At 47.9% G+C, this 25,559-nt stretch overlaps 1 protein-coding gene across 1 annotated transcript in view; it reads right to left on the reverse strand.

Annotated features, from left to right (window-relative positions):
- SND1 (staphylococcal nuclease and tudor domain containing 1) overlaps positions 1–25,559 on the reverse strand; it is a 413,476-nt gene that overhangs the window by 88,069 nt on the left and 299,848 nt on the right. The window contains exon 16 of the mRNA XM_024762838.1: positions 6,255–6,364. Coding sequence (XP_024618606.1) covers positions 6,255–6,364 — 110 coding nt within the window. The remainder of the gene's footprint in view (positions 1–6,254; positions 6,365–25,559) is intronic.

Raw genomic sequence — 25,559 nt, forward strand, 5'->3', positions numbered from 1 at the left:
GAATTAGGTCACAGGGAATCAATTAGTCGATTTAATGAACATTTATTGAGTATCTCTTACACACGAGGTAAGATACGAAGAACAAAGACCAAAGCATGCTTCTTGACCTTGAGGAGCTAACAATCTAGTGGGGAGACCAATACAGACAGATCCCTTCAGCATCGTTGGCCAGTCCATGACAGATGTCTGTATGGACAAGGAGCTTTGGGGACTGACAGAAGGCCATCTCACCCGGCCTGAGAGATCCAGGGAGGGCTTCTGAGAGGAGGACAGGTGGGAATAAGCGAGCAAAGAAGGGGGGTGGTTGGTATAGTGGGTGGAGAGATGGAATGGAGTGTTATGTATGGGGAATTGTGAGTATAATAAAGTCAGTTCTGATGAGGCGCGGATTGTGAAATGAGTAGTGGTGATACATGAAGTTGAGAGGTTATCAAGGATATATGTAAACTAAGGAGATTAAACTTCATCCCAGACACACCGGGGAGTTATGTATTTATAAACAATGCACTTAAGTCAAGATTTCTCTTTTAAGAAAGGTTAGAAATAGAAATATGGATACACATGATGAAACCGATACGAAGACAGGTTAGTGAGGAATCATACAAAAATTAAGGCCCACGAACACCAAGCAACAGATGAAGCAGGAATCAGGCAGTCAAAAGATACAAGAACTGTGACAAGAGGAGAGTCGATATTTTGGGAGGCAGGGCCACAGCAAATTCCTCAGATCCCTCTGCAGTCTTGAGAGCCCCCAGAATCAGACTCAGTGGCACTGACCACTCAGTCAGTGTTGGACCTCCAGGGAGATCCTTTACTAATTTATTAGTTCCAGACATTTGAGGGTTGAGAAATATACAGTATGGCTAAAAAGAATGACCACCTTCTAACAGCAAAACTGGCAAGACTGGGGGAGAAAAAGCACTCGCTTAGGAATACAGAAATTTGGGTTTTAGTATTTGTCCTACAATAAGCTCTGTGAATAGAGGCAGTTCACTCTGCATCTTAGTTTTCAGAACTGTAAATCTTGGGGTAATATTTTTCTTATAAGTTTGCTGTGAGATTAAAACAAAATATTATATATGAAAGAACTCTGGCACTAGAAAATGCTATACAAGATTGATCACTATTAAGACAGAGAGTCTTTACCTGAGCCCCCCACCCCTACCCCCGTCAAAGAAAATAGTCTTAAATTAATTGAAAAAACAGACTGAAAGACCCCTGGTGGGTGATGAACTGTCAAGAATGTGCGGGGAGGTGAGAAAAGCCTTAGCCCCCAAATAGCCTTTAACGCCTTCTGGGATAAAAGAGCTGTTTAGAAAGCTGGCCTTACTGCCTTCCCTCTTTCCTGGGAAGTGGTAGAGATAATCTAGAATAGGGCGTCTTTGTACAAGTAAGTGCAACATTGCTGGACGGCTGGCTTGCTTTTCCAGTAGGTTATTATTCCCGGCTCAGCAAGGGCTACCAAGGGGCACGGCACTGACAAGAGTTGGAGAGCAGTGGGTGTCCTCCACCCTGGTGGATTTCCCCGTGGCTGGAACCATCCTCATCGCCTTGATCCGGAGAAGTAATGTGGCTACTGTTCCACCTCCCACGCGTCTCCTGGACAGGGAAGGGGCCCGCATAGACAGACAGGAGCAGGAAGGGTGAGAGGGCACATACCACAGTGCTTTGGGCAAAACACTATTTACATCAGCGGTGAACTGCTTAGACCGGTTTATATTTCAGACAAGATGCAGCACCCTTGGTGCTGAAACAAAGAAGGAGGAACCACTTTCCTTTTATTTAAGTATTCTTTCCCACACAAACCCCTCCATAAATGTATACCAATATTCACTGCTGAGTCCATGTTTCTCTGAAACATAAATACTTGCTCTTGAAACGGCAACAGTTGCTGTAATGCTTTCACGCAGTTTTGTTTCTAAAAGAGCACGGGTAGTGGGAGGGAGGGCATCCAGGACTGAGCCCTGGCCACTGCAGCCTGCAGAATGAGCTCCCCAGGGGGACATCCTCCCTTTTGATGCCAGCAGGAAGAAGGGAAATAGGTCAGGGCAGCAGCCAGAGCTTTCGGCTCACTGTCCAGCACGAGGACGTCATTTTCCAAGCAGCAGCAAAGGGCAGTTTCGGAGATCTCAGGACAAAGGGGTCACGGAGAAAGGCCTTGGAAATGAGCCCCCAGCCCCTCCCCGGGAGCTGCACCCCCTACAGCCTGGAACTGTGAAGAGGGTTCAACTGCAGCGCTGATCTCCTTTAATAATACTTTACACCCCCCTCTCTAAAAGCGCAGGTTTTCCCAACGGAGCTGCAGAGGCAGCAGCGGGTCAGTGAGCGAGGGCTGGCTAGGTGGCCTTCAGAAACGAAGGTGTGGAGAGATCCCAAATGACTGTTTTATTCACAGGAAGGGCCTCAAAAGGAAGGGGATGGCTTGGGATTGCTGGATCAATGTTTTAGATAGGAATGCCAAGGCAGAAAAGAATCACTTACCCAGGACCACATGATAACTGGAGTGTGAAAACCTTGGAGTCTGCACTTTTAAGCCGGTTATCTAATGCTCTCTCTCACCACTACTTCTGGGAAGACGCTAGCAACGGGCACAATTCCCCATCTGGGAAATTACACCAGATCTTCCTGTCCTTGGCAGTGTGGCAGGGAATTGCCTGAAAGAGGCAGCTGTATTGAGGGGGGGGGGGATGCCTGGCAAAGGGGGTGTCACCAAGCACATGCCGTCCAATGGGACACAATGATCTCATGTTGTGTGGTCCAGAAGTAGCCCGGCCTCAAAGGCCGGGGACATGAGAACAAACTCATTTTCAGGGCTGTACCAAGCCATTTAAACCCAACTTGGCAAAACCTGTACAGCGTGGTCAGCAAACATTTTTGATAAAAAGATAGTAAATATTTTTAGCCATTGCAGACCATATATCCTGTTGTAACTGCTCAACTCTGCTGTTATAACATGAAAGGAGCCATAAACAGTACATAAAAAGGTTAGTGTGGCTGTGTTTCAATAAAGCTTTATTTACAAAACTGGCAGTGGGCCGGGTCTGCCCATCCCTGCTATACACCAGCTGAGTGAGGCTGAGAAGAACTGTTGAAGGCCTTTCAGAGTTTCTTGGCTGCCTTGGTCTTCAAGGTCACAAAGAGAATCAGGTAATGACATGGTGTCTAGCTTACTGTTCATGACCTGAAGCTGGCAGCACCACTGGAACACCCAGACCACTGACCTGGAACAGTCCTCCCAGACTCCCGACTCAGGGAGAGGAACAAAAGCCAAGAGGAACCAATGGCTGAGGAGAACGACCATGGAGAAAAATGGAGAAAAAGAAGAAAGGTGATGAAAGGTGGCAGGGGAGACACTCAGGAAAATGAGCTGAGTGATGGCCAGAAATGTTAGGCGCTCCGTCCTGACTAGTGTCATCATAAAAACACATTTCAGGAAAGCAGGGCTCTCAGGTCTCAAGATAATGGGGGCCAGCTGAAATGAGAGGAGTCTCGTGTGAGATGGTACAGGCTCCACGTGAGGATATGGGATGGAAAGACTACAAGTCTGTCTCCACCCCAGACTGAGAAGCAGACAGGCAGCAATTCCTGCTCTGTCTGCCCAAAGCTAAGACAACCCACCTCATAAACAAGGAGTCGCTTTTCAGGGCCAGGCACCCCACACCCCAGCTTTCTGTCTGCTCCCCGGCAGGGGCTGACCTAGGGGCGGTGGTCATTACACAGTCTCTCCCCTACTTCACATCCTTCTCAATTCAGTCTATGGGTTCTGGAGTCCAACTTAATGGCCATATCTCTGTGGGATCACACATGGGGCCCAGGAGGTGCTGTGAAATCATGAGATCCATGTGCTACTAACTCCTTTCCTACACGAGAGAGCAGATTTACAGTGACTGGGAAAAGCAGGCAGGGGGTAGAGAAATCCTGGCCCCAAAATAAGATAATAAAAAAGAATTTAAAGGAGGGTGGGGCAGGATCAAGGCCAATCACATCTTCACAACACCTGATTACCTGAGCTAAATGTGATTATCAAGGGAACAGGCACAAGGTAAGAAAACCCATTCAACTTCGGCCAATAGGACAGCAGCTCGGCCGCAGAGGAGTTCCTGGAGTGGAGGCTGCCCTGAAGGTGAGAGCCGCGTGCGGTGTGAGGCTGCGGACCCCTGCTCAGCCATCCAGGAAACCCCGTGGCCCTTCTCCTAAGGGTGGGAAGGACCTCTACATCTGAGGACCAATCCATCAGGCTTTTCTAGATCCCTGGGGGGTGGGGGGGGGGGAAGATGGCAAAGAGAAACGCTCCCCAGGACAACCCCTGGAATAAAAATGAAGGTACTATACAGGTAGAAGTAAGTGAATAAACCTATAACAAAACAAAACCCTCTCTTCATTCCTACACTGTTCAGAAAAGAGTTTTCATATATTATATAAAGGAAAATGCCCGGGAGAGTAGGCTGTAACTGGTTCCTTTAGTCAGAATCTCAAGTTATCCTTTCTTTAGGCCATACCCATCTTTCCTCTGGATAAAGACCTTTCAAAACAGTCAGCCCAAGTAATCAAACAAGCAGCTAAGAAAATGTAGTAAGGTTCTCGATCAAGAAGCCCCAACCCATGTCTATGAAAGATCGGGACATTACAAACAAGAAAGATCAATACCAACTGTGGATTAGACTAAGGATCTGCAAACTTACGTGTCAGAGGCACCAACGAAAATGGGGAAAACTTTTAATCTTTTTCAACAATCGAATATCAGCAAATACACAGACGAAGGTAAGGTCATAATAACCATGAGAGAGTAAAAGAGTTTTGGGCCACTCACTCCTTTCAGTGGTCAGTATTCTCTTTGACCCCCTTGTGCTTTTGGATATCACCAGCGGGCCAGAAACATGATCAGGAAGAAAAGTGGCTGGAGAAACAAGAGTTAAAAAAGAAAGGGAAAGAAGCTTTAGGAGACCGGAAACAACAGGAAGAGGACTATGGTGAGCAACGAACAGAAATGTGATTTAGAGAGTAAGTGACGAGGATGTTACTAACAAATGTGGTAGGCAGCCCAGTGAGGGGATTTCCTCCCCCCATCCGAAGCACAGCCAACCAACAAAGGGACTCACCTGCTCATTCCAACAGGAAACAGCTCTGTAGTGCATTATCCAAAGGGGATATTACAGAGGGGAGTTCTAAAGTATCTGCTCCTTCGACCTAATTCCTGTGCAATGTCAAAAAGTTTCAACAGCTACTGACAGACAACAGGAGTGTTTGGATTCTTGAAATACTTCTCTAGTGGGAAGCTATCTTTAACTGATAACAATTCAACCTATGTTGTGGAGTCACAGAATAGGGGGGAGGGGAAAGACACCTTGCATGCCAACATAAGGATGGCTTCTTCACAAACAGATGCATCTGACCACAAACAAAATAGAGCGGAATGTGAGACTGATGAGACAAGTAAGGGCATTAAGTACCCCCCCCCCAATATATTCACTGGCGTTTCAAATCAAAATGAGAGATGCGGAAGCTTCTAAACAGGTATCTGTATCACTTAGCAACCCAAAGAAGACCACGCATCTGCTCCCAAAAACCTACAAAGACTCATGAGCAAGATAACCTCTAGAACCCCCATAATCTTTTTCACTGTGTGTATTACGATATTGCATGAAAGCAGGAGGTACCCTAAGCCTGGGCCAGCACACTCCCCACTGTTCCTTTTTCATGCCCACCTAGCAGGATGAGTGACTGGCATACTCCTGGAAAGAAGATGGATCTGTTGACTATGACTTGATAAAAATTAGCGGGTAGATGGGCACCGTGGCAGCTGAGCAGCCTAACTCCTGCCTGCAAGAGCCAGCCAAACAGGCAGAAACAAAAATACAATTAAATTAAGTCGGAAAACCTGCTACAGAAAATACAATTACTCAAAGATACAAATAAACGTTCAAAGAAAATTGGCCCCTGACAGGGTTAGTCAAGCTTCTAGATCCAGCTGGAGGCAGGCAGCTCAGCTAATTCGCCAAGGAGGAGACTGCAAGGCCGTAAGCTCTCAGCCTTAGGATCCTGGCTGGGCCGGCCTGGTGTTCATCCCACATCTCAGGACGCCCACTGGCCAGTGAAGCAGGGCTCAAGGAACGGGACGTGGGCAGACACAGAATGGATCATGGCCGGGGAAGGCCGAGCACCGGAAAAAGGGACAGACTGATCTCTGCCATCAGACCGAGTGAGCCCCACTTTCTCCCCCTCCTCATCCAAGAAGCCCCTGGAAGATGCCCTACCTCTCGCTGCAGCACCAGCTCCTTGGTGAAAAGCGTCGCTTCCTCACTGAACGGCTCTCCCTCCTGCACCAAGCCTGGGAGGTTTCGGGCTCCTCGGGGGCATTCGATGCCTGTGTCAGGAGAAAAGAAGAATTTGTGATGAAAAGGGGTTCACTAGGCCTGGTGTCCAGCAAGGATGGTCCCCTGACCCTTGTAACGAGACAGGCATTTGATCAGAATGCCATGACACGAGGTAGGGCAGAGGCAGTGGTAGAAGGGGAGGCGTTTAGTTTGCCGGAGGTGGGAAAAACTAACACTATCACAGCAGCAACAGCGAAGAGGGGATCCCAGTCACAGAATCTGGGAATTACTAAGACCATCCGGAGAGTTCTAAATAAGATGCAGGAAACACACATACCCCAACATGTGGCATGAATCCTCATCTTGGACTGCTCACTCCTTACGGGCCTACAGTCTCACTGCTTTAACCATCACTTACATAAATGGCTCTCTCACCTAAATTACACTGATATCCCCAGCCATTCTGCCTCCTGAGAGCCATTCCAGCCATTTTCTCTTTACTCTCTGACTTTCACATCCAATGCAAAAGTGTTAACTTGGTGTCATTTTCCTCTTCAAATAAGCTTCCCCCTCTGTCCTCTGGCTATATTTGGGACAACAGTACCATCAGTATTTCATTCAGAAGGAGAGACAGAAAAAACAGAATCCTGATGAAGTATCAGGTGTCTGGAACCAGAGAGACCTGGATTCACACCCTACGTAACTTATTAGGATCTGTGACCTTGGCCAAGTTACTGAACCCTTTCAAAGCCTCAGTTGTCCTATTCGTAAAAAACCTACTTCACATAGCTTTTGGGTGAACTAGGGGAGATTATTAGGTGAAATATTTAGTACCATGCCCGACATATGGAAAGGTTCAATACATTTTAGCTCTTATTATTTTACCATTATTATCACTGACACAATTACCCACTCTCAGAATCTCAGTCATCTTTCAATCTGCAAGCTAGACTGTAAGATTCCTGAGGACAAAATCTTACCCTTCACACTCCTACGTATTCGAGGACAGTATTTTATACAATATAGGTGCTCCTACCCAATGTAGACTGCCTTCTCTTTCTCTTTGATTCAATCATTCATTTTGCAAATATTTATCACCAACAGTGGTCACCTGTGAGAGGCCATGAACTATGTCACATTTTAATGTCTGCATTAGACTTATAAATATTGCCAAAATATTCAAACTGCAGCTGTAATTACGAAGCCAAAACTTGAACTAGGCTAGAGACATAGGAAAAGAAAATAATCAAAATATGCGGGGGTGGGTGAGGAGGGATGTGCCACTTAGTGCTCGTGTCTCTAAGTAACTGCCGGCAATAAGGCAGGACTGGAAGGTGTTACCTCTTATTTACAAACAGCCTCAGGTGAAGTTACAAAAGACTTGGCACAGGGAGGCGCGGCAGCAGGGTAGCTAGGCTACTGCAGACACCTGCTGGGAGCCTTTGGGAGAAGAGGGGCCACCACTGCCGGGACAGAAGGTACATCCCTTACGGATGAAGCCAGGTGGCTGCTCATGTTTCTGGCCACAGCACAGATTCAAGGTCATGGAGCTCAGAGGAGAGGTGATAGTTTATACCCTGGTCTTTCAGAAGCTCAAGAACAGAGCTTTCTCTCCCAGCATCAAAAAAGGAACACACGATATCAAACAGAACACTGGACGGGGAGCACGGCACAAGGAGAGAAACTGCAGCAGGAGAGCAGCTGGAGCTGGTGCCAGGACCACTCTCCCACTCGCACGAAGACGGGGATGGTGAAAGTCCTACCCGAGTGTCACCTGGGCAAGAGCACCAGGGCTGCCTCACTCTCTCCCGGCACTTCAGTGCCAGGCTCTGAGGGAGAAGTGGAACTGATTTTTGAAAAAGACATCAACAAACTCACAGAACCAAAAAGCCTGAGATTAACCTTGAAAGGAGAGATGGGGGAACAAGTAAAATGAAAGACAGCCATGATTCTTACAACATTAATAGCCCAAAACATTTTTCATTCTGTATCTGTGAACTAAGCAAAAATTATAATTGTCAGAAAGAAAAATAAACAATTCTACTGAAACTTCTGGTCACATAACCATAGGTAAAGCACTGTTGAGGAAACAAGAGTAACGCGACAACAAGTGTTCAGGTTGTGTCTGACTCTTGGATGGGGCAGAACTGGGGTGCTGTTGGTGGGACTGCTGCGTCACTTAAAGGACCCAAAGAGTCTCCCTAGCTGAGGAGATGTCCCCACTCTATTCCTGTAGCTGTCTTGGTATTCGGAAGTCTCAAGAGAGCAAGAGACCCCAGCAGCCCTCTCTGAATCCTGGGAGACCACCAACTGATTAAACTGAGAAGCAAGATGGCCCCGTGAGCCCAGGGAGTTGAACACGTCGTCACGCTGAAATGGATTCAGATCACATTCCTGGAGAGAAACACATGGGCCTGTGGTGACCAAACACCAACCACTGCATGTGGACCCAGAGGCGAAGGAGGGCCTACGTTCCACTGTCCCTCTATTTGCCAGGAGCTGGGCTCCAGCTCTTCAAGAGGAGAAAGCTGAACCAGGATGTTCCCCTGCCCTTTACGTGGAAAAAGTAAACACATCCAAGCACATCAATTCCTGTCAGGCAGGTAGGTAAGAGAAAGGAAAGCGAACAGAAAATTTGCTTGAGAACAAGAATACCATCTCTGCTTTTATCGTTTACTTCCCTTTCTGCTGGGCTGACTCTTCCCTCTCTTGGACCTGTCTCCTCTGAAGTAACCCCTTCCCAGTCAAAACCTGTCTCAATGTCACATCTCAGCTCAGGGTCAGGGATGGCTTAGTCGACACTACTTACTAGGATAGAGAGAGGTTGTATCTTAAAAATAGATCCAGTGGGAGCAGGTTATCAAACAGTGAAACCCAGCTAAACCCAGGTATAAGCGCTAGGAGAACAAAGAGCGGGAAAAATGAGTATTTACTGAGCATCCTTGACTATCTATGAACTGACATAAGGACCCAAATCACCAAGCTACTAAGTGGCCAATCTGAACCCTAGATTGCCAGGTGCTAAAGCTACTGAGCAAAAACCCAGTTTTGGAGTTGAGTACTGCTGTCCCCAGAGGGTGTTAGACAAGGTAGGAGTGCAGGGCCTGGGGACTCGATTTCTTGTCGGGCAGGTGAGTGGAGACACAGCTGGGGTTTACATGTAACGGCAGACGGGCCCTCGGTACCGGGTCGTCACCGTAGCACAGGTGCAGGCACTGTTGGACCGGAGCACAGAGGCCAGGGAACCCCTAGGTTCCGGCCCTAGACGGGATCCCAAAACAGGGCGTGTGTGGGCGAGATGGACTCTATTAGCAGACCAGGGCTCGCAGCTGGGGCCAGGATAGGGGGAAGGGTTTTTATAATATTGGATATCTGAGTGTTAGAAACCTATGAGCCAAGCTACTTCTGTAGACGGACTGTGTAGATGAGTGTTTTTCAAACTTTTAATGTTGATTATGACCCCACCCCACACTTAAATACGGGTATGTACACATATACAGCAAAGTTTCCACAGAGCAGTGGTCAATTGTGACTACATGTGACATGCTGTCTTCTCTGTTTCATTAATGAAAAAAAATACGGTTATGACACTGAATTAACTGAAGATCTCTGGTGGGGCAAGGCCCATGGCTTGGTGAACCCCGGGAGAAGACTGGGGTGTGAAGACAGAACGCCGGGCGGCCCTGACGGCCCTCCTGAAGAGGTCAAAGTCTATACCGAGTGCTTACTCACCAGCTTCGGGACTTGGCTTTTGTGTCCCAAGGGATCAAGGGACAGGGCGAGAAATATGCTGTCCACTAACAGGGAGCAAGTCAAACAAGGTAACATCGTAAAGCTGGAAAGACAGACACGGCTGCTGAAAGCAGGGGAAGGCCACAGCAAGAAGCGGCCCGCCGAGCCCTCCCTTTCCAAGAGCCTGGCCAGTAAGGAAACACCATTCACGCTGCACCTTGACTCAAAGGCCACTGCAGTGCTGGGCTGGCTGTGCCGCTTTGTTACCGATAAAACAGACTTAGAAAAGGTTAAAGGAAGCATGTCACGGGAAAGAAAGCTGGGGTCTCTGAAAGCAACCGCAGAGGCAGAGCTGGGCAGGCTCACCGGCGGCAAAGGTGAGCGCCCGAGACGGTGAGGAGGAAGCGAGGTGTCACCGGGTTCCAGGAGCCCTCCACAGCCAGGCCAGCAAGAGCCCGTGGTTCCGAATCGTGCACGTCACCACCAACCGCTGTCTTTCCCGATGAGGCCCCGACGAGGGCACACGGAGTCTGCTACGCTCCCAACACCACAGGTGCAGGTCAACCGCCAAGCTCACCCCTGACACGGGCAAGCCATTCATATACCACAAACATTTTGTTTAAAAAACAAAAAAAGTTCCCCAACATTCTTGAACATTTCCTTCCCTACCATGGGGTCGGGGTGGGGGGCAGAACGGAGAGAGAGACCACCCCCGGGGCAGGTGCAGCTGACTTCCGCCAAGGGCAGATGCCGGAGAGGCAGGCCAGACACACCCGCCCCTGCTCCGGAGGCTCCCTGACCTCTTTAAAGGCTGACAGACAGACCTGCCTGTAGGGAAAAACCCATCATTCCTCACACCTTTTCTATGCTTTCTGGGATATGATGGCTGACCAAGACTTAAAAACAAAACAGAGGATTTGCCTCATCTTGTTTAGAAAGAGAAAATTCATCACTAGCTATCAGCCCATCATTTCTGGTTTCTACTCTGCCACTGACAAAAGTATAAGACCTCTCCAAGCCCCAAGGTCTCGTCTATAAAATAAAGAAACTCCAAATTCTCCCCTGGCCAGAAAATCCTACAATCTGCGTTATGCCCTTTTGAGATTTCCCATCCAAGGCCTGACTCCCTGAGCATAGGGTGCCTCCTTTCAAATGTAAAATGCTGGGCTATAAGAGCATTCTATTAAAAAGAAATTATACATTTAGAGACATTGACTAACTAGGTCAATTAGCACAAACACTTTGGTCAGTCAGCTGTGGAACGAGAAGTACAAATTCTTGTTAATGATCCGATAATGGCTATATAAGATTCTATTGATGGCTATGTGAGAGAGTCGTGCATTGTTCTGAATATTTTACACTGTATGTTGAGCTTTATGATAATCAAGCTGGGCTCAAAGCATGGTGGCTTTTTTTTTACTGGGAGTGAAAGGGATGTATGGCAAGTATGGCAAATCTGCCTCTGCTATAAGGGACAGCTTCCCAGCAAACAAGAGACCAGGCATTCACAGCAGGAAACAGAACTCTAGTGGAAACAGTAACCAACTGGAAGGATAGGTTGAGGGTGATTATTGCTTGTCCAGTGTGTGTTCGTTACTACATCGGACATTATGGAGCAAGGGCAGAGGACGCACGCAGACCTCACCTTCGCCCTCTGCCTACTTCACATACTTGGCGAGTTCCCTCGGCAGACCTTCCCTCCCCCCGTTTCACAAATACGCATCAGTGCCTACTCTGGGCGAGGCACTGGGTTGGGAGGTGAAAACTCAATGATGAAAAAGACTGGCTTTGTCCTAGTGAAGCTTAATTAGCAGCATGACAGTATTATTTTCCCCTGCCATCGTATGAAGTATGCTATTGGTGACAGAATTTACCATTCAGTCTTTAGGGTGAAGAATGTTAGAAATAACACATAACTGGATTATGGCAGGTGGATGCATTGGGAGGATGCACCAGACAAGTCAATCATGGGCTCGCCACTGCCATGTCCCTTGCTAAGGGTCAGCCTCAGGCAGCTGTCTTCCAGCACATGACCCTGGGCTTCTGTCCTCTCCCCCGACCAGAAGTTGGGGATGGAGGTCAGAGCAGAAGGTGAGAAATGAGGGAGGGAGGGGAGAGTTGCCACTGCACTTGATTCAAGGATAGTCAATTTATAGCAGGCTGGCAGAGGGGGAAAAAAAGCTCTGTCTAAAGAGAAATGAAAGGTGACAGGTGAGAAAGATTCTTTCTGGAATTTTAACCGGGCAGCATGCAGAACATCAGCCCGTGAGGGAGAGGAGGAAGGAGGGGAGCGCGCTGCACCAGCACTGGAGCACTGACACCAGAGACCCGCAGTGAGGTCCTGGAGCCACCAGGCCCGCGACTGCCCTCTGTGTTCCGGGATCTGGGAGACCTGACCTCACCCTGGATGCTGTTTAAGAATTTCATGATGTTCCCATAAATCTGCTCTCTCCTCTCACTGCTACCATGAGCAAGCCTATGTGAGAATCTGGCATTTCCAACCCCAATTAAACTAAAACTAAATTGCTTCTTAGGGTGGGTACAGATCTTCTAGCATCTGACACACTGCCTAGCACACAGTGGCATTACAGATCCTCAATCAATGTTGAATGAACATCCGTGAAAAATACTTCTGGGACAGAAGTCCATACACAGAGAAGGAAATGGCTCATGAACAGTCAGGGTCATAGACCTTATGCAAATACCAGGAGAGGGGGCTGACAGAATTCCTAATTACACACGTCCCACTTCCCCATGGTGACACAACACTTCAGGACGAAAAAGAAAGCACAGCTACACCCTTTGCCCCACGGGTCTTTGAATCAGCACATTTGGGAAAGGCAACTCAAATACACAGGGGACGTGGGCAGCACCGACCAGCAGTGCGAGCGAGACCTGAGGCTGCCGCACCGCAGCTGTGTTCAGTTTCCAACTCGACAAAGGAGGAAAACAATTCCCACCCATGACCCCATGTTCGGCTCCAGGCGGCCATGCTCGGAGCGCACTCAGAGAGATGACTCAGGGGTGGGCAGGCCTGCCTGGAAAGGCCAGTTAAAGGTGCTTAAATCTGTACAGCTCGGCTGAGCGGTGACTAAGAGGGTGACACGATAACAACCTGCAAGTATTTGAAAGGTGTAAACACAAAAAGGAGGGAAAACGCTTAGTCTAAAAACAGGGGGTGCAATTATTAGGGGAAAGAAAATCTGGACGAAATATCGGAAAACCTTAGTGTAGGGATGACTACGGGGTCATCGGTAACTTTCCCAACAGAAATGAAAAGGCAATTATTTGATCCTAAAGCCGAAAGGTGGCCACAAAGCCCATCCCTCTGCTTCTGTGAAAGCAGCCCAGACCAGGGAGCTATGGTTTTACTTCCTATATTTAGGGAGAGACTTCTTAAGTAATATTCAAGTCAAAATACCTCTGCTTTAAATACTGCTCCCTGAAATTTTAACAAATTTTGTTCATCAAACCATAGCGGAGACAAAACGGCCGTTCTGGTGGGGCTTTCAGAACAAACACAGGCTTTATCGGCTAGCACATGGCACATACCTGGCTAGCAGATAAAGTGGAGCTAAGTAGAGCTGGGGAACAGAAAGCTGGGTAAGGGACAGAGGACTAGACTCTCATGTCACGGAGCATCTTCATCCCTGGTCTCTAAGACCCTGGGTAAGCATGCTATGAAATGCTGTACATTTCCCAGATAGGAAACCACGGACACCTCTCCCTTCTTTCTACATAAACACAGTCCCCTGGAGTAAACGTCAAGGACAAGGCGAGGCACAGAAAGAACACCAAAATAAGCTTCCTGTCACACTGACTGCACTCCAATACCTCTGCCTGAGTTCCTGCTGCTGCAGCTGGCCAACTTATACCTCACACACTCTCAGCAGAGATTTCTACCCCTGCATTCAATGAATTCCACTTCTATACTTTCCCCTAACATCCTTCCCCCCAGTGAAAAACAAAATTAAAAAAACCCCATATCGGGGCTTCCCTGGTGGCGCAGTGCTTGAGAGTCCGCCTGCCGATGCAGGGGACGCGGGTTCGTGTCCTGGTCCGGGAAGATCCCACATGCCGCGGAGCGGCTGGGCCCATGAGCCATGGCCACTGAGCCTGAGTGTCCGGAGCCTGTGCTCCGCAATGGGAGAGGCCACAACAGTGGGAGGCCCGTGTACCGCGAAAAAAAAACACCCACTTCGCACAGGGAGTTAGACATTGAACTCCATATGTAGTCCAAGAAAAGTGCCATGTTCTTACTTTTCTACTCTTGCCCTAAGCACCAAGAACAGAATCCAGAACTCTTAAGCCATCGGCACAGAAGGCAGAGGCAGACAGGCCACCCGCCTGATCTTAAGTGATGTGGTTATCACCTGAATCTACATGCAAAGCCAAACCACTGTACATTGTTGAAGCTGAGAAATGTAATACATCTCGTGTACCAAAAAAGCTTGCTCTCAGTCCTCTCATAAGCTTTAAAGCAGAAATCATTTGGAGGCCTCAAGTTGCAAATGTCGTCAGTGAGTCAGTTAACAATTGAAAATGGCAAACCGTCCCACCTTGGACCAGCTGGTCCTATATTTTCACGTTCCCAAGATGGCCCAAACAGCAAGGCAAACGGTAGACCAGCGGGTTCCCAAGAGTTAGTTCTACACGATACAAGGCCTCAGTTTGTACTGAAAGGGTCAGAAATGAAACTAGGATTTTGCATTGTCTCAGATTCTTTATTCTCTCCCTTGTTCTCTAAACCGCTATTTTGTTACCTCGGGGGAGGCAGCATCTTCTGGCCCAATTTTGGAACATGTCACTGCTGAGGCTCTTTCAGTGACGACAATAAAGGGAGAAAAGAAGAATGAAGGAATCCTAATTAAAGGGATCAAACTCCTCAGGTAATGGTAGTCAGGGGAGTCGGAACTGGGCAAAAGCCGAGACTGAAGCTGTTTTTACTTCATAGTTCCAGTTGTTTGGGGGAGATTTTTATTAGGTTGCCCTGATTTGCTAATGTTTGATGCATCTGTTGAAAGACCAGAAACCGAAGTTAATTGGGGACAGGAGCAATGAGACCCATTCTCCACAATGTGCCGGGAATTTCGGCTCCGTCTGAGGAAAGGGGGGATGGAGGGCGGCAGCTACAGAAGGGAGGGGCAAGTTTCTCCGGCACAAGTCACCAGAGTGTGACCACCAGGAGAGGGGTGGTGTCTGGAGTCTCATCTCCAGTTATCAGCCTGTCAGTGGTGGATCCCGTTCTGCAGCTATTTGAGGTGAGGGGTATGCTAGTTCTCTCTGGAGCCACAGTAAGGAGATACTCAGTAATTGTGTGCTAAACAAACACCAGAGAGGAGAAAACCCTAGCAAAAACAGATGCAACAAACCTGTGATAACAATGTCCTCTTTTGAGTTCCCGTATGCATACTAGTTAATGCTTGGTGAGTTCATGAGGAAATCTACTAACTCTTACTTCTGGGACTTTAAGGAGAGTGAGTGTTAGATGCTAAATCACTGACCACTGTCTGAGGAGGAGACGAGGAAGGGATGGCTTAGAGGCCTCACACTGGATTACTGGCTCTCAGTCTGGCAAGACAGGCAGTGTGCAGAACTGGCTTCATCCAACTTGATTTTTCATTGGCTTTAGACACCGAAGAATCATTCCCCAAAGGGAGAAGAGCTCTTTCAGGGGGAGCTGGTGTGGCAGATAACAATCGGGCCAGCATCAGAATAACCTTTTATGATTCTCCCCACTGCAGAGCAAGATCTGAAAACAATGATTTTTAAAGGGAGAAAAAACTCTTGACTGATGAACAAGGCCGTTCCCTTCCCATGACATCCCAAGCACATGGCCATAAATAGGCCAGCCAGGCCTTCTCTGGGGGTGTGTTTGTGAAGGGGAGGTTGGAGATGGCAGGCTGTCGGCTTCCCGATACACATGTTCATTTGGAGGTTTGCTGTAAGCAGCAGCTGCAATAATATCACCACCAACTAGGAGCAGAATGAAACAACTGTGCCCTCTAAAAATGTTTTCCATTGAGTTTCTCCTAATTATCCATATCAAAACAGCCACCTCATAGCCTCATTACATAGAAAACAAAGCGTCTGAGGTCAAGAGCTAGGCCCACAGTGGTCTTTCCGGCGACAAGAGAGCTACGCGGCTCAAGCTCTTACGTAACACTGTGGCACCATGGAGACAGCACCTAACAAGCGCAAAGCCATGTCTGAGCAGCGAGGGGGAGTTGGTTTCTATGAGAACCTCAACTTTTGCTTTTTCTGACTTATTTTAAACATGTAACTTTATCTCTGAATCAAATGAAACTTAGATTTATAAAAATAAATGTCATTTTCGGTACCCCCAAATCCCAATCTTGGTCTTTTAAATTCCATGTTCATGGATAAAGAGAGCAATTTGAATCTCCTGTCCAGGCTGGTAGAGAACAGCTCTGGGGGTTAGGGAGAAAGCCACAGGAAACCTGCATGTGGATCCTGCGACTACCAGCTTCCAGAAGGTATCCTGCCACACACCTGGCAGGCAAATGTAAAAGGTGCTCACTCGCATAAATTTAGAGTGACTTTTTCTAAACCAAGCTGTGTTGTTATTTGAACAAAATGGTTCTGAGATGTGTGGAGTACACTTCCAAACCACTGCCTTTGCTGAGCTTTCCACTCATACAAAATTTCTCTGAGCTGCTTCTCCTGAGGCAAGTGAAATCCCAGTGTCTAGAGATTAGTATGCTCAGCCAGTGGAACTGCAGAAGAGAAAACCCAGCTACTGTCAGGAATACTAACACCCCCCAAAGCAAGGACGATGAATAAAAATCTGAGAGCTCAGAAGCTCTTAGGAAGAGCCTTCTACCTCACTACTTCTATGCTTAAAGAAATAAATGAAAACAAGCCAAAAAGGAGAGGAATTCTGAAAAGCCAAGGTTCACTAAGGCTGATCTTGGATATAGAAATACATCCTATCCTGATAAGTAGCTTGAATTCCGGGCTGTGGATGACAACTGGCCTTCACCTTTTTTGGTTAGCACCATAAAAAAGGGGTCAGCAGACAACCTCCTGAGGACTAAATCTAACCCACTGCCTGTTTTTGTACAACCTGTGAGTTAAGAACAGCTTTTACATTTCTGAATGGTTGAAAAAGAAATATTTTGTGACCTGTGAAAAACTGTATGAAATTCAAATTTCAGTGTCTATTTACTCTCTGGCCCTTTAGAGAAGAAGTTTGCCAACTCTTGCTCTAAAGCATGTTGTAAGCTGGGTAAAAAAAAGTTCAGGCCTTCCCTGGTGGCGTAGTGGTTAAGAAACTGCCTGCCAATGCGGGGGACACGGGTTCGAGCCCTGGTTTGGGATGTTCCCACATGCCGCGGAGCAGCTAAGCCTGTGCACTACAACTACTGAGCCTGCGCTCTAGAGCCCGTAAGCCACAACTACTGAGCCTGTGTGCCACAACTACTGATGCCCGCGTGCCTAGAGCCCGTGCTCCACAACGAGAGAAGCCACCACAATGAGAAGCCTGCGCACCGCAGTGAAAAGCAGCTGCCACTCGCCACAACTAGAGAAAGCCCGCGTGCAGCAACGAAGACCCAATGCAGCCAAAAATAAACTAAAAAGAAACCAAAACAAATCCCCTTAAAAAAGTTATATGTAAAAAAAAAGTTCAGGCAAGACAGAGTTTAACTTCCCAGAGCCAGAAGATCAGTACAGGTAATAGCATAATAATAATAAAGATACTAAAAAAGCCCACGGTCACGTAGCTGAGAAGGTGAAAAGCAAGCAAATGTGGCTCAAGGGAAGCTGAGGCAGCCAACGTCAAGCACGGGTGTGTGCCCGCACGCTGGCTCTCCTGCACCCTGTTCTAGGAACGTCATCTCTCCTGTACTTGCCATCTGCCCCCTTTATTCCCACTCTACTCCCACAGACCCCATTCAAAACTTTGAAATTTCCGGAGCTGCCCTTCTCTGTTTCTCACCACAACTGCTTCCTTCCACTCCGTGACAACAGACTTTCACTATCATACTTCTTGCTGCTACTCAGACTTTATCTTTCTACTCTACTTGGAGAAGTAACCTCCTCACTGACAAATCTCATCACGTCTTCTCAGCAGGGGTCCTACTCCATCTCTATATGGCGCGCGCCCCTGCGCCCCAACCCTGTAGTGAAATTCTTTCCTCCCCTCTACTGGGGTCCTCTCTCTGGGCTGTTTGTCTTTGTCTCCTGTTGTTGCCCTCAGTTATGTCTTGGGCTTCTTTCTTTTCACTCTCTGCATCCTTCCTTGGAAAGTCCATCCATTTTCATGTTCTCCAACACTGTGATCACCCAGAACCTACAGACATGTAAGCCTGAACTGTCCTCTAAGCTCTAGACCCAATCCCCAAGTGTCTGACAGGTATCTCCCCCTTGACCGTCCTGCCAATACCTCAAACTCAACAAACTTATCGTCTTGCTAAATCGCCTCTGCTCCTTTCCTTGTCCCCTATTCCGATTGCAGTACTAGCAACCCCTCAGTCTAACAATCTCTCTTATCTTTGATTTGTCCCTACTTTATTCACATAAACTAATGATTGCTACATCTTATCGATTCCATTAATTCCACCTCCATAGTTGTTTATATGACCCATGGAATCCTCTCAATCCTCAACCTAACTCTGCTCGTTCAAGCTCCTGTCACTTCTGGCCAAGAATCCTCTGATCTACCTACCTGCCCTCCATTTTCCCCTACCCTGATTCTTCCTGCCTGATTAATTTTCCTAAAGCACAGTATTCTGCTCAAAACCCTTCAGTGGCTTCCAAGAGTTTACCATATAAAATCAGAAATCCACAACCTGACCCTCTAGGCCTTCTAAAATCTGGTCCAGTTCCTTGGGACCACATAAAACATCCATCACCCACTTGACAGCCCTTCAAATATCTGAAGACAGTACAACATCTCTTTCCGCTCATCCTCATGACTTATTTTCTCCAGACTAAACACCCACACAAGACGTGGGTTTTGATTTCCTACCATTCTCCTGCTTTTCTTCCTTAAGCCTAGATAATATGAAGGGCATCTTCCGATAGGAAACACCTTTCTAGTCGACTTAATTAAACGTCTGCTGTGGTGGCGGGGCTCGTTCACCAGGGAGCAACCCTTCCTACATGCTGAGGAGAGAGGCAGCTTTGGAGGGGAAATTTGCTGCCTGAGTTGGACTGATCAAGGAGGAGTGCGCAGAGACTGTGTACCAGCCCCGTCTCCCTGGGACCAGGCAGTGTTAGACTTTTCCTCCAGGCAGGAGGCTGCAGCAAGAGACAGCTGCACCCGTGCAGGAGGAACCCCTGGTACGTGGGAGCCCTCGAGGGACTGTGGGGAGAGGTGGAGCCCATCCTGAGGAAGGCGGAGGCCGTCATGGCCTCCATTCCAGCCAGCTTCCACTCTGTCTTGGAGACCCCGGTGGTGTGGTGATAAGCAGTCTATTCATTTCCTTCTCTCATGCACAGGGCTATTGGGGATAAAAGGGAACAGCAAATCCAAACCACTGCCTAGAATCCACTTTGCAGAATTCAGGGAAAGATTGTTCTATTGAAGTGGTTATCTTCCCCGTTTGGGAGACCTGAGGGAAAGAAAAGGATTTCTGCGTCCTTTGCCTTCCACTGATGCAGCCCTGAAGAAAGGATGATTTCAGTCGTCACTGTGGCCAGTGGGACAGTGAGAGCACGGCTCGCACTCAATTGAGGCTTTTTAGCTCCTGCCACAGCGTGGCAACAGGGCACCAGAGCACCAGGATTTGAACTGTGACGCCGGGTTCATTTGAAAAGCAGGAGAGAAGGGAGGACAGGGAGGGAGAAAATCAGGGACCTGACAGACAAGCTGCCGGAGTTTTTGCAGCGAATGGGAGATATTAACCTGTCTCTTCAGGCTGGGCCCGTCTTCAAGGGACAGGAAAGCTGCTCCAGTGGGCTCAGTACTCACAGGTGAAGGACAGCATGAGGCATAAGCCCCCGGACGAGAAGCTCGCCCCAAATCGTGATTTCTGATAAGGGTGCGACTGGTGAGGAAGTGGCAGTGGTGTGTTGAGGGATGGTGGGGACCATCAACTCCCCAAACACAGCTCGCAATAAAGCGCGTTGCCTGATGGCGATTCCGGGTGCTGTGACAACCACGGCGGGGTGTGTGCACGTGCTCACACTCGCATGTGTTCACGCATTTAAGGAAAGAGGGCGGAAAGAGGGCGGGAAGAGGGGGGTGGGGGCAGGCGGACCGAAGAGCAGAGGAAGGAGGCGCTCAGGAGACCGCAGTGGCCGTAAAGACGCAAATCAGAAACTGCTATTTGTGGGGAAGTGACACCAGGGCTGCACCCACCTACTGACGGGCATGGACATGCAGCGAGAGTGCCTGAAGGGGCAGAGGCCAGAGACAGGAACGGATGGATTCCCTGGCAGAGCGTACATGAGAATCAAGCTTCATTCCAGGGACAAAGAAGCAATGAGCCGCACTTCTGCCACCTCACGCCCTGGACGTGTCTTCCCGAGCCCTAGACTGCCTGTAGGTTCCCTTTTATCATCCTGAAAACTTTGGATGCTGGCTTGTTTGTGTCTTCTCACTTCCTTCTGCTCCAAGTTCACGCTTTACCGTATCCCAGCCCCACGCCCCTTCAGGCCAGCCTTGTCCAGTATCGCCACCAGAGAGAAATGCCATCAGCTGAAGCTTTTTAGACCATGGACAGCGGCTCCTCTGGGGTGCAAGTGGCAGGGAAGCCATCTCTCTCTCTCTCTCTCTCACACGCACAAGCGTGAGCAGTGCTTCTCCTCAAGTGTGCCCCCTTCCACGTCTGCCTAGTAGGACCAGTGCTGGGGTATAAGAAACTTGTTACAAGGCCCCTACGTTTCAAATAAATGCCAGGGGGCACATTCCTGTAAGGAATCTGGGGGGCTCTGAAAAGCTGTATACCCACGTGGTTGCCTGTTTTATGTAACGATTTTTCAGTTTCCATAGTTTGTGTCATTAAATAATTGTTCTCTAAAATATGTATAACAAGATGGACAGTCGTGGATAGGGTTCTTTCTTTCTCTCTGGACCCTCCCTCCACAGCCTAGCAAGTGTCTAAAACACATCTAGCCCAGATGGATCCCTCGGGGTCAGAAGGCAATCAGATGTCCCAGCACATGGAACTCCGCGGCTACACAACTGTGGACCCAGGGAGGAAAAGGGAGAAGGCCTTTTCCATCTCAGTCAGCCATCGTAGGGAGGTGCCGGCTCCTGAATGGCAAAGAGGACAGCTGTCAGCAAGAGGATGCAGGAGCAACGAGGCAATTTCACAGCATAACAGCCAAGAGGAAACAAAGACACCAGAAGTGCTTCAGATGGAGGCTGTGTCTGCTAATGTCGCTAAACGGGGAAATTCTATATTCTGTAATTGACCCACCCTTCGACAGCTGTTCACACTTAAGTCAGGAGAAAGGTGAATGCTCTGGAAGGGGAAGGAGGGATTTCTCCTGGCCAGCCTGGAACCAAAAGGAGCCCAGTCGCTAAATGATGTGTTTGGGGGCCACAGAAAGGGGGCTCCCTCCTCTATTAAAAAGCCCATTCGCATCCTATACAGCGAATGAGAGCATAATCAAACTGCTGCTGCACCGTGACCCAGGCCAACGCCACAGAAGGAAACCTGCACGGCCAATTCCAGCCCTCAGGGCAGACAGGACAGAGGAGTATGTGCGGGAGAATCTGGAGGCACTGAGTTCGGTCTAAAGCACTGCATTCACCTGTGTGGACCGGGAGAACTGGCATTTATCATCTGCCAGGACCCTAAAGATTCTTATCTCCCTGTTACCAGTGTTCTGGCTGAGACTCTGTAATGGATTCATCTTTGTAGATGAGTGATGCGGTTTAAAATACTGCAGGGTTTGGCTGCCATTCCCTCCTGTGGGGTCTCAAAATAACTCCACACAAATCATTTTTGCTAACCACTCACTCAGGCAGCTCTTCCCTGCCAGAACACACACATCTTATGTAACTGAAGGAGCCGCCCAGCTTGCTGAAGAGGAGGGCGTTCCCAGAGCGCCGCTGCTCGCTGCCCCTTGGGCTCTGCAGAGCCCGGGCTTTGAAACCAGCTCTGTTCCTGGGCCTAAGCTCCCTCATCAAAAGACGCCCCCCAGGAGACTCAGGTGTTCATCAGGGAAGGGCATCCAATTCAGGACTGCCTTAGAAATAAGTGCAACCTGGACATTCCATGAGTACTTCCAGGTAAAAGATTGACTCTGCTAGATTTTGGAAAGTAATGAGTAGGGGAAGGAACACAGCGCCTTTCCTCTGAGAACTCACAGTTCAGTGTGGACGACAGGCACATATACAGACAGAACATAAACATACAGGAGGAGTGGGAGAGGAGAGGTGCTACAGAACACCTCACAAAGCCTCCTCCCAAATTTCACGCCTTTGTGATGCACACTCTGCCCTTGGCTCGGCTTCCTTGCTGACCCTTCCGCCCAGTGCCCCTCCTATTTCTCTAAGTCTCCACGGTCAGAACCTCTTCTTTTTTTTTTTTTTTGCGGTACGCGGGCCTCTCACTGCCGTGGCCTCTCCACGGCACAGGCTCCGGAGCACAGGCTCCGGACGCGCAGGCTCAGCGGCCATGGCCCACGGGCCCAGCTGCTCCACGGCATGTGGGATCCTCCCGGACCGGGGCACGAACCCGTGTCCCCTGCATCGGCAGGCGGACTCTTAACCACTGTGCCACCAGGGAAGCTCAGAACCTCTTCTCTTGACTGCTCCTTAAACCTGCACCTTCACAGCTGTGTCCTCCTCTAACCTCCAATCCTAGGCAATCACATTCACTCCCTGTGCTTCAGATTCCATTATAAGCTGTTGATGCTCAAAGTTTTCATCTTTAGTTCTGACCTTTCTACCAAATTCATCTGGACCTGCAAAAATTCACAGGCATCGAATGTTCAAGGTCTCAAAGGTGACCTAATAATCTTCTCCTTGCAAACGTTCTATTATTTACAAGCTAGAAAAGTGATCTCTCTTTTCCCATCCTCTATTATCAAACAACCAGCAGAATTCTAGATCAGAACCCTCCTAACCAGATCTGCTCTTTCCTCTTCATCCTATCCAGACTTCCTGACTGCAGTTTGGGTTCTCCCAATCTAGTCTTCGTATTGCGGTAAAAGTAATCTCTTAAAAATAGATAATGCAGCGGAAAAAGAGTGACTTCCACTATATCTAATAACACGGATGAATCTCAGACAAAAGCTGGGTAAAATAAAGTTCGGTAAAATAAGACTATGATTCCAGGTATGATGTCCAAGACAGGCAAAACGCATCTATGGCAACAGAAGTCAAAATACTGGTTATCTTTGAGGGGAAGGCCATGAAAGAGCCTGCTGGGATGCTAGAAATATTCTATATCTCGACATGGGTAGTGGTTTACTTGGTTACTTGCAGTTATCTGTGTACTTTTATATATATAAAATGAATCAAGCTGTAGACTTAAGATCTGTGTGCTTTACTACGTAATAATCATTTCTAAAACTAAAAAGAAAAAGAACAAAAAGACATAACGCATTACCCACCATTCACTGCTTCCTATTACTCACCTTAGGGATTCCTAACCTGGTCAGGGACGGGGTGGGCTTGGGCTAGTGTTTGCCAATCCAGTGCAACTGTATGAAAATCTTTGTGTGGTCATGTATTTTCTGAAGAGAAGACTGACAGCCTTCCTCAGACTCATCATTCACTAAGAATGTTCACGGCTCGAAGTCATCGACGACTTCTCTATGAGGTACAATCTAAGCAGCATGGACACAGGGCCCTTCAAAGATGGGGAATCTGACTTCCCAAACTCATCTTTATCCATTGTCCCTCTTACAGGAGACATGCCAGCCCTATTAAACTATTTGCCATTTTGAATAACAATGCTTTTTCAAGCCCCCCGCTCTTTCCTTGGCTGGTTACACCCTTTTTCTCCCGTATCTGGCATTTTCTGGAGAGAAAGCCTACCAGCTTTCTAAGATGGATAAAAATGTTGGTGATCACCCTAAATAGCAAAGAAACTGAGCTACAGGGTAGGGGGACATCTAAACAACTCAGAGCTGAAGTCCAGCAAAATAATCTGGCTACAAAGGGTGGCCTGAAGCTGGGTGAAAGTGCAGTAAAAAGATCGTTAAAGGAATGAATGAATCACAGCACTTGAATTCAGTGCTTTTGTGGTGAAGACATTGAGGACCTGCTTATTTAATATACATCAGATGAGAACAAAGGTTCAATGAGGCAAGAATCAGGGGTCAAAGTTAACAAGATAACATGGAAAAGGGATTAACACCCGGCGTTCAACAGAAGAAGAGGGTTGGGGGACATGGCTTAATACAAGTTCATGTACAAAGGACCTAGAAAGCACACACTGATGACAGTTCTATAACACACAGAACCTAAAGGAAAACTTGGAGAGGAAAACCACACTGCCTATCGCTCCTAGGTTTCCAGCCTAAAACACGAAAGGAAATGACTGTAAGGACAGCTACATGTACCACCTAAACATTTACAGAATTACATTTTACAGCTGGAAAGAACCTTAGAAATCGTTCAGCCCAAACTCTGTATTTTCACAGAGGAGGCAACAGGAAATCAGAGAAATTAAATGACCTACACAAAGTCACATGCCAACTTGGTTATGAGGCACAGATTATAAGCCATATCTTGACAGGCAGTTGTTTTTGCCACTGGATCCTATCAGTTGGGCTGAATGCACTTCATCTTACTCAGGCTGCCCAGGGTCCTGGTTTAGCCTATGGAATTCTGTTTTTGGATGTCTTTTCCTGAGCAGACAGATAATCTGATAGGCTATGCTGGCTTTCAAAAAACACATTAGGAAGTAGTTGGTATCACAGCGAGGTTTACGTATCATTGAAAGGGTGTTTTTTTTGACATATATCAAGAGAATATAGACTGATCCCAAAGAAATTACTCTAACAAATAACAGCTACTGTAATCTGAGTGGTATCTTCCGTTGTGGTTAAGCACCGGATTAAGTACTTTAAAAAAACCATGCGTCATGCTATTTAATACTTAGAGCACCCCTAATTTACAGATGAGATAACTGAGGCAAAGACAGGTTAAATAAGTTGCCCTACATAACAGGGTTTATAAATGGCAGATGCAGGATTTGAGTCTGCTTCTGTGAGTCAGAAATTCATATTTGTAATGAATTCACTAAAGTGTCTCCCTAAAGAAGGGGTATTTCACAGAACTCCCGAAGTCAGAGTTATTAAGAGATCCTTGGGAGTATCTTTGTCCACCTCTGTCATTTTATACACGAGGGAGTGGCGCTAGCATCACACCCCAAGCGTTCTGTCTCTTAAGTCATTTACTTTTCCCTACACTCCGCCTTGCTGCGCGAGACTGCAGGTTCTGCCTTGATGCGTGGCGCAAGACCCAGTCAGCACACCCCTTCCCTCTCCTGGCTTAAGGCACTCACAACGACAGGCTAGAGAAAGGGACACGCCACAGTGATGCTCTTCCTCAGTATGCAGTGGTTGGGTAGGCTGAACAGT

Source organism: Neophocaena asiaeorientalis, unplaced genomic scaffold, assembly GCF_003031525.2.
Source record: "Neophocaena asiaeorientalis asiaeorientalis breed wild unplaced genomic scaffold, Neophocaena_asiaeorientalis_V1.1 scaffold681, whole genome shotgun sequence".
Classification (NCBI taxonomy): Eukaryota; Metazoa; Chordata; class Mammalia; order Artiodactyla; family Phocoenidae; genus Neophocaena; species Neophocaena asiaeorientalis.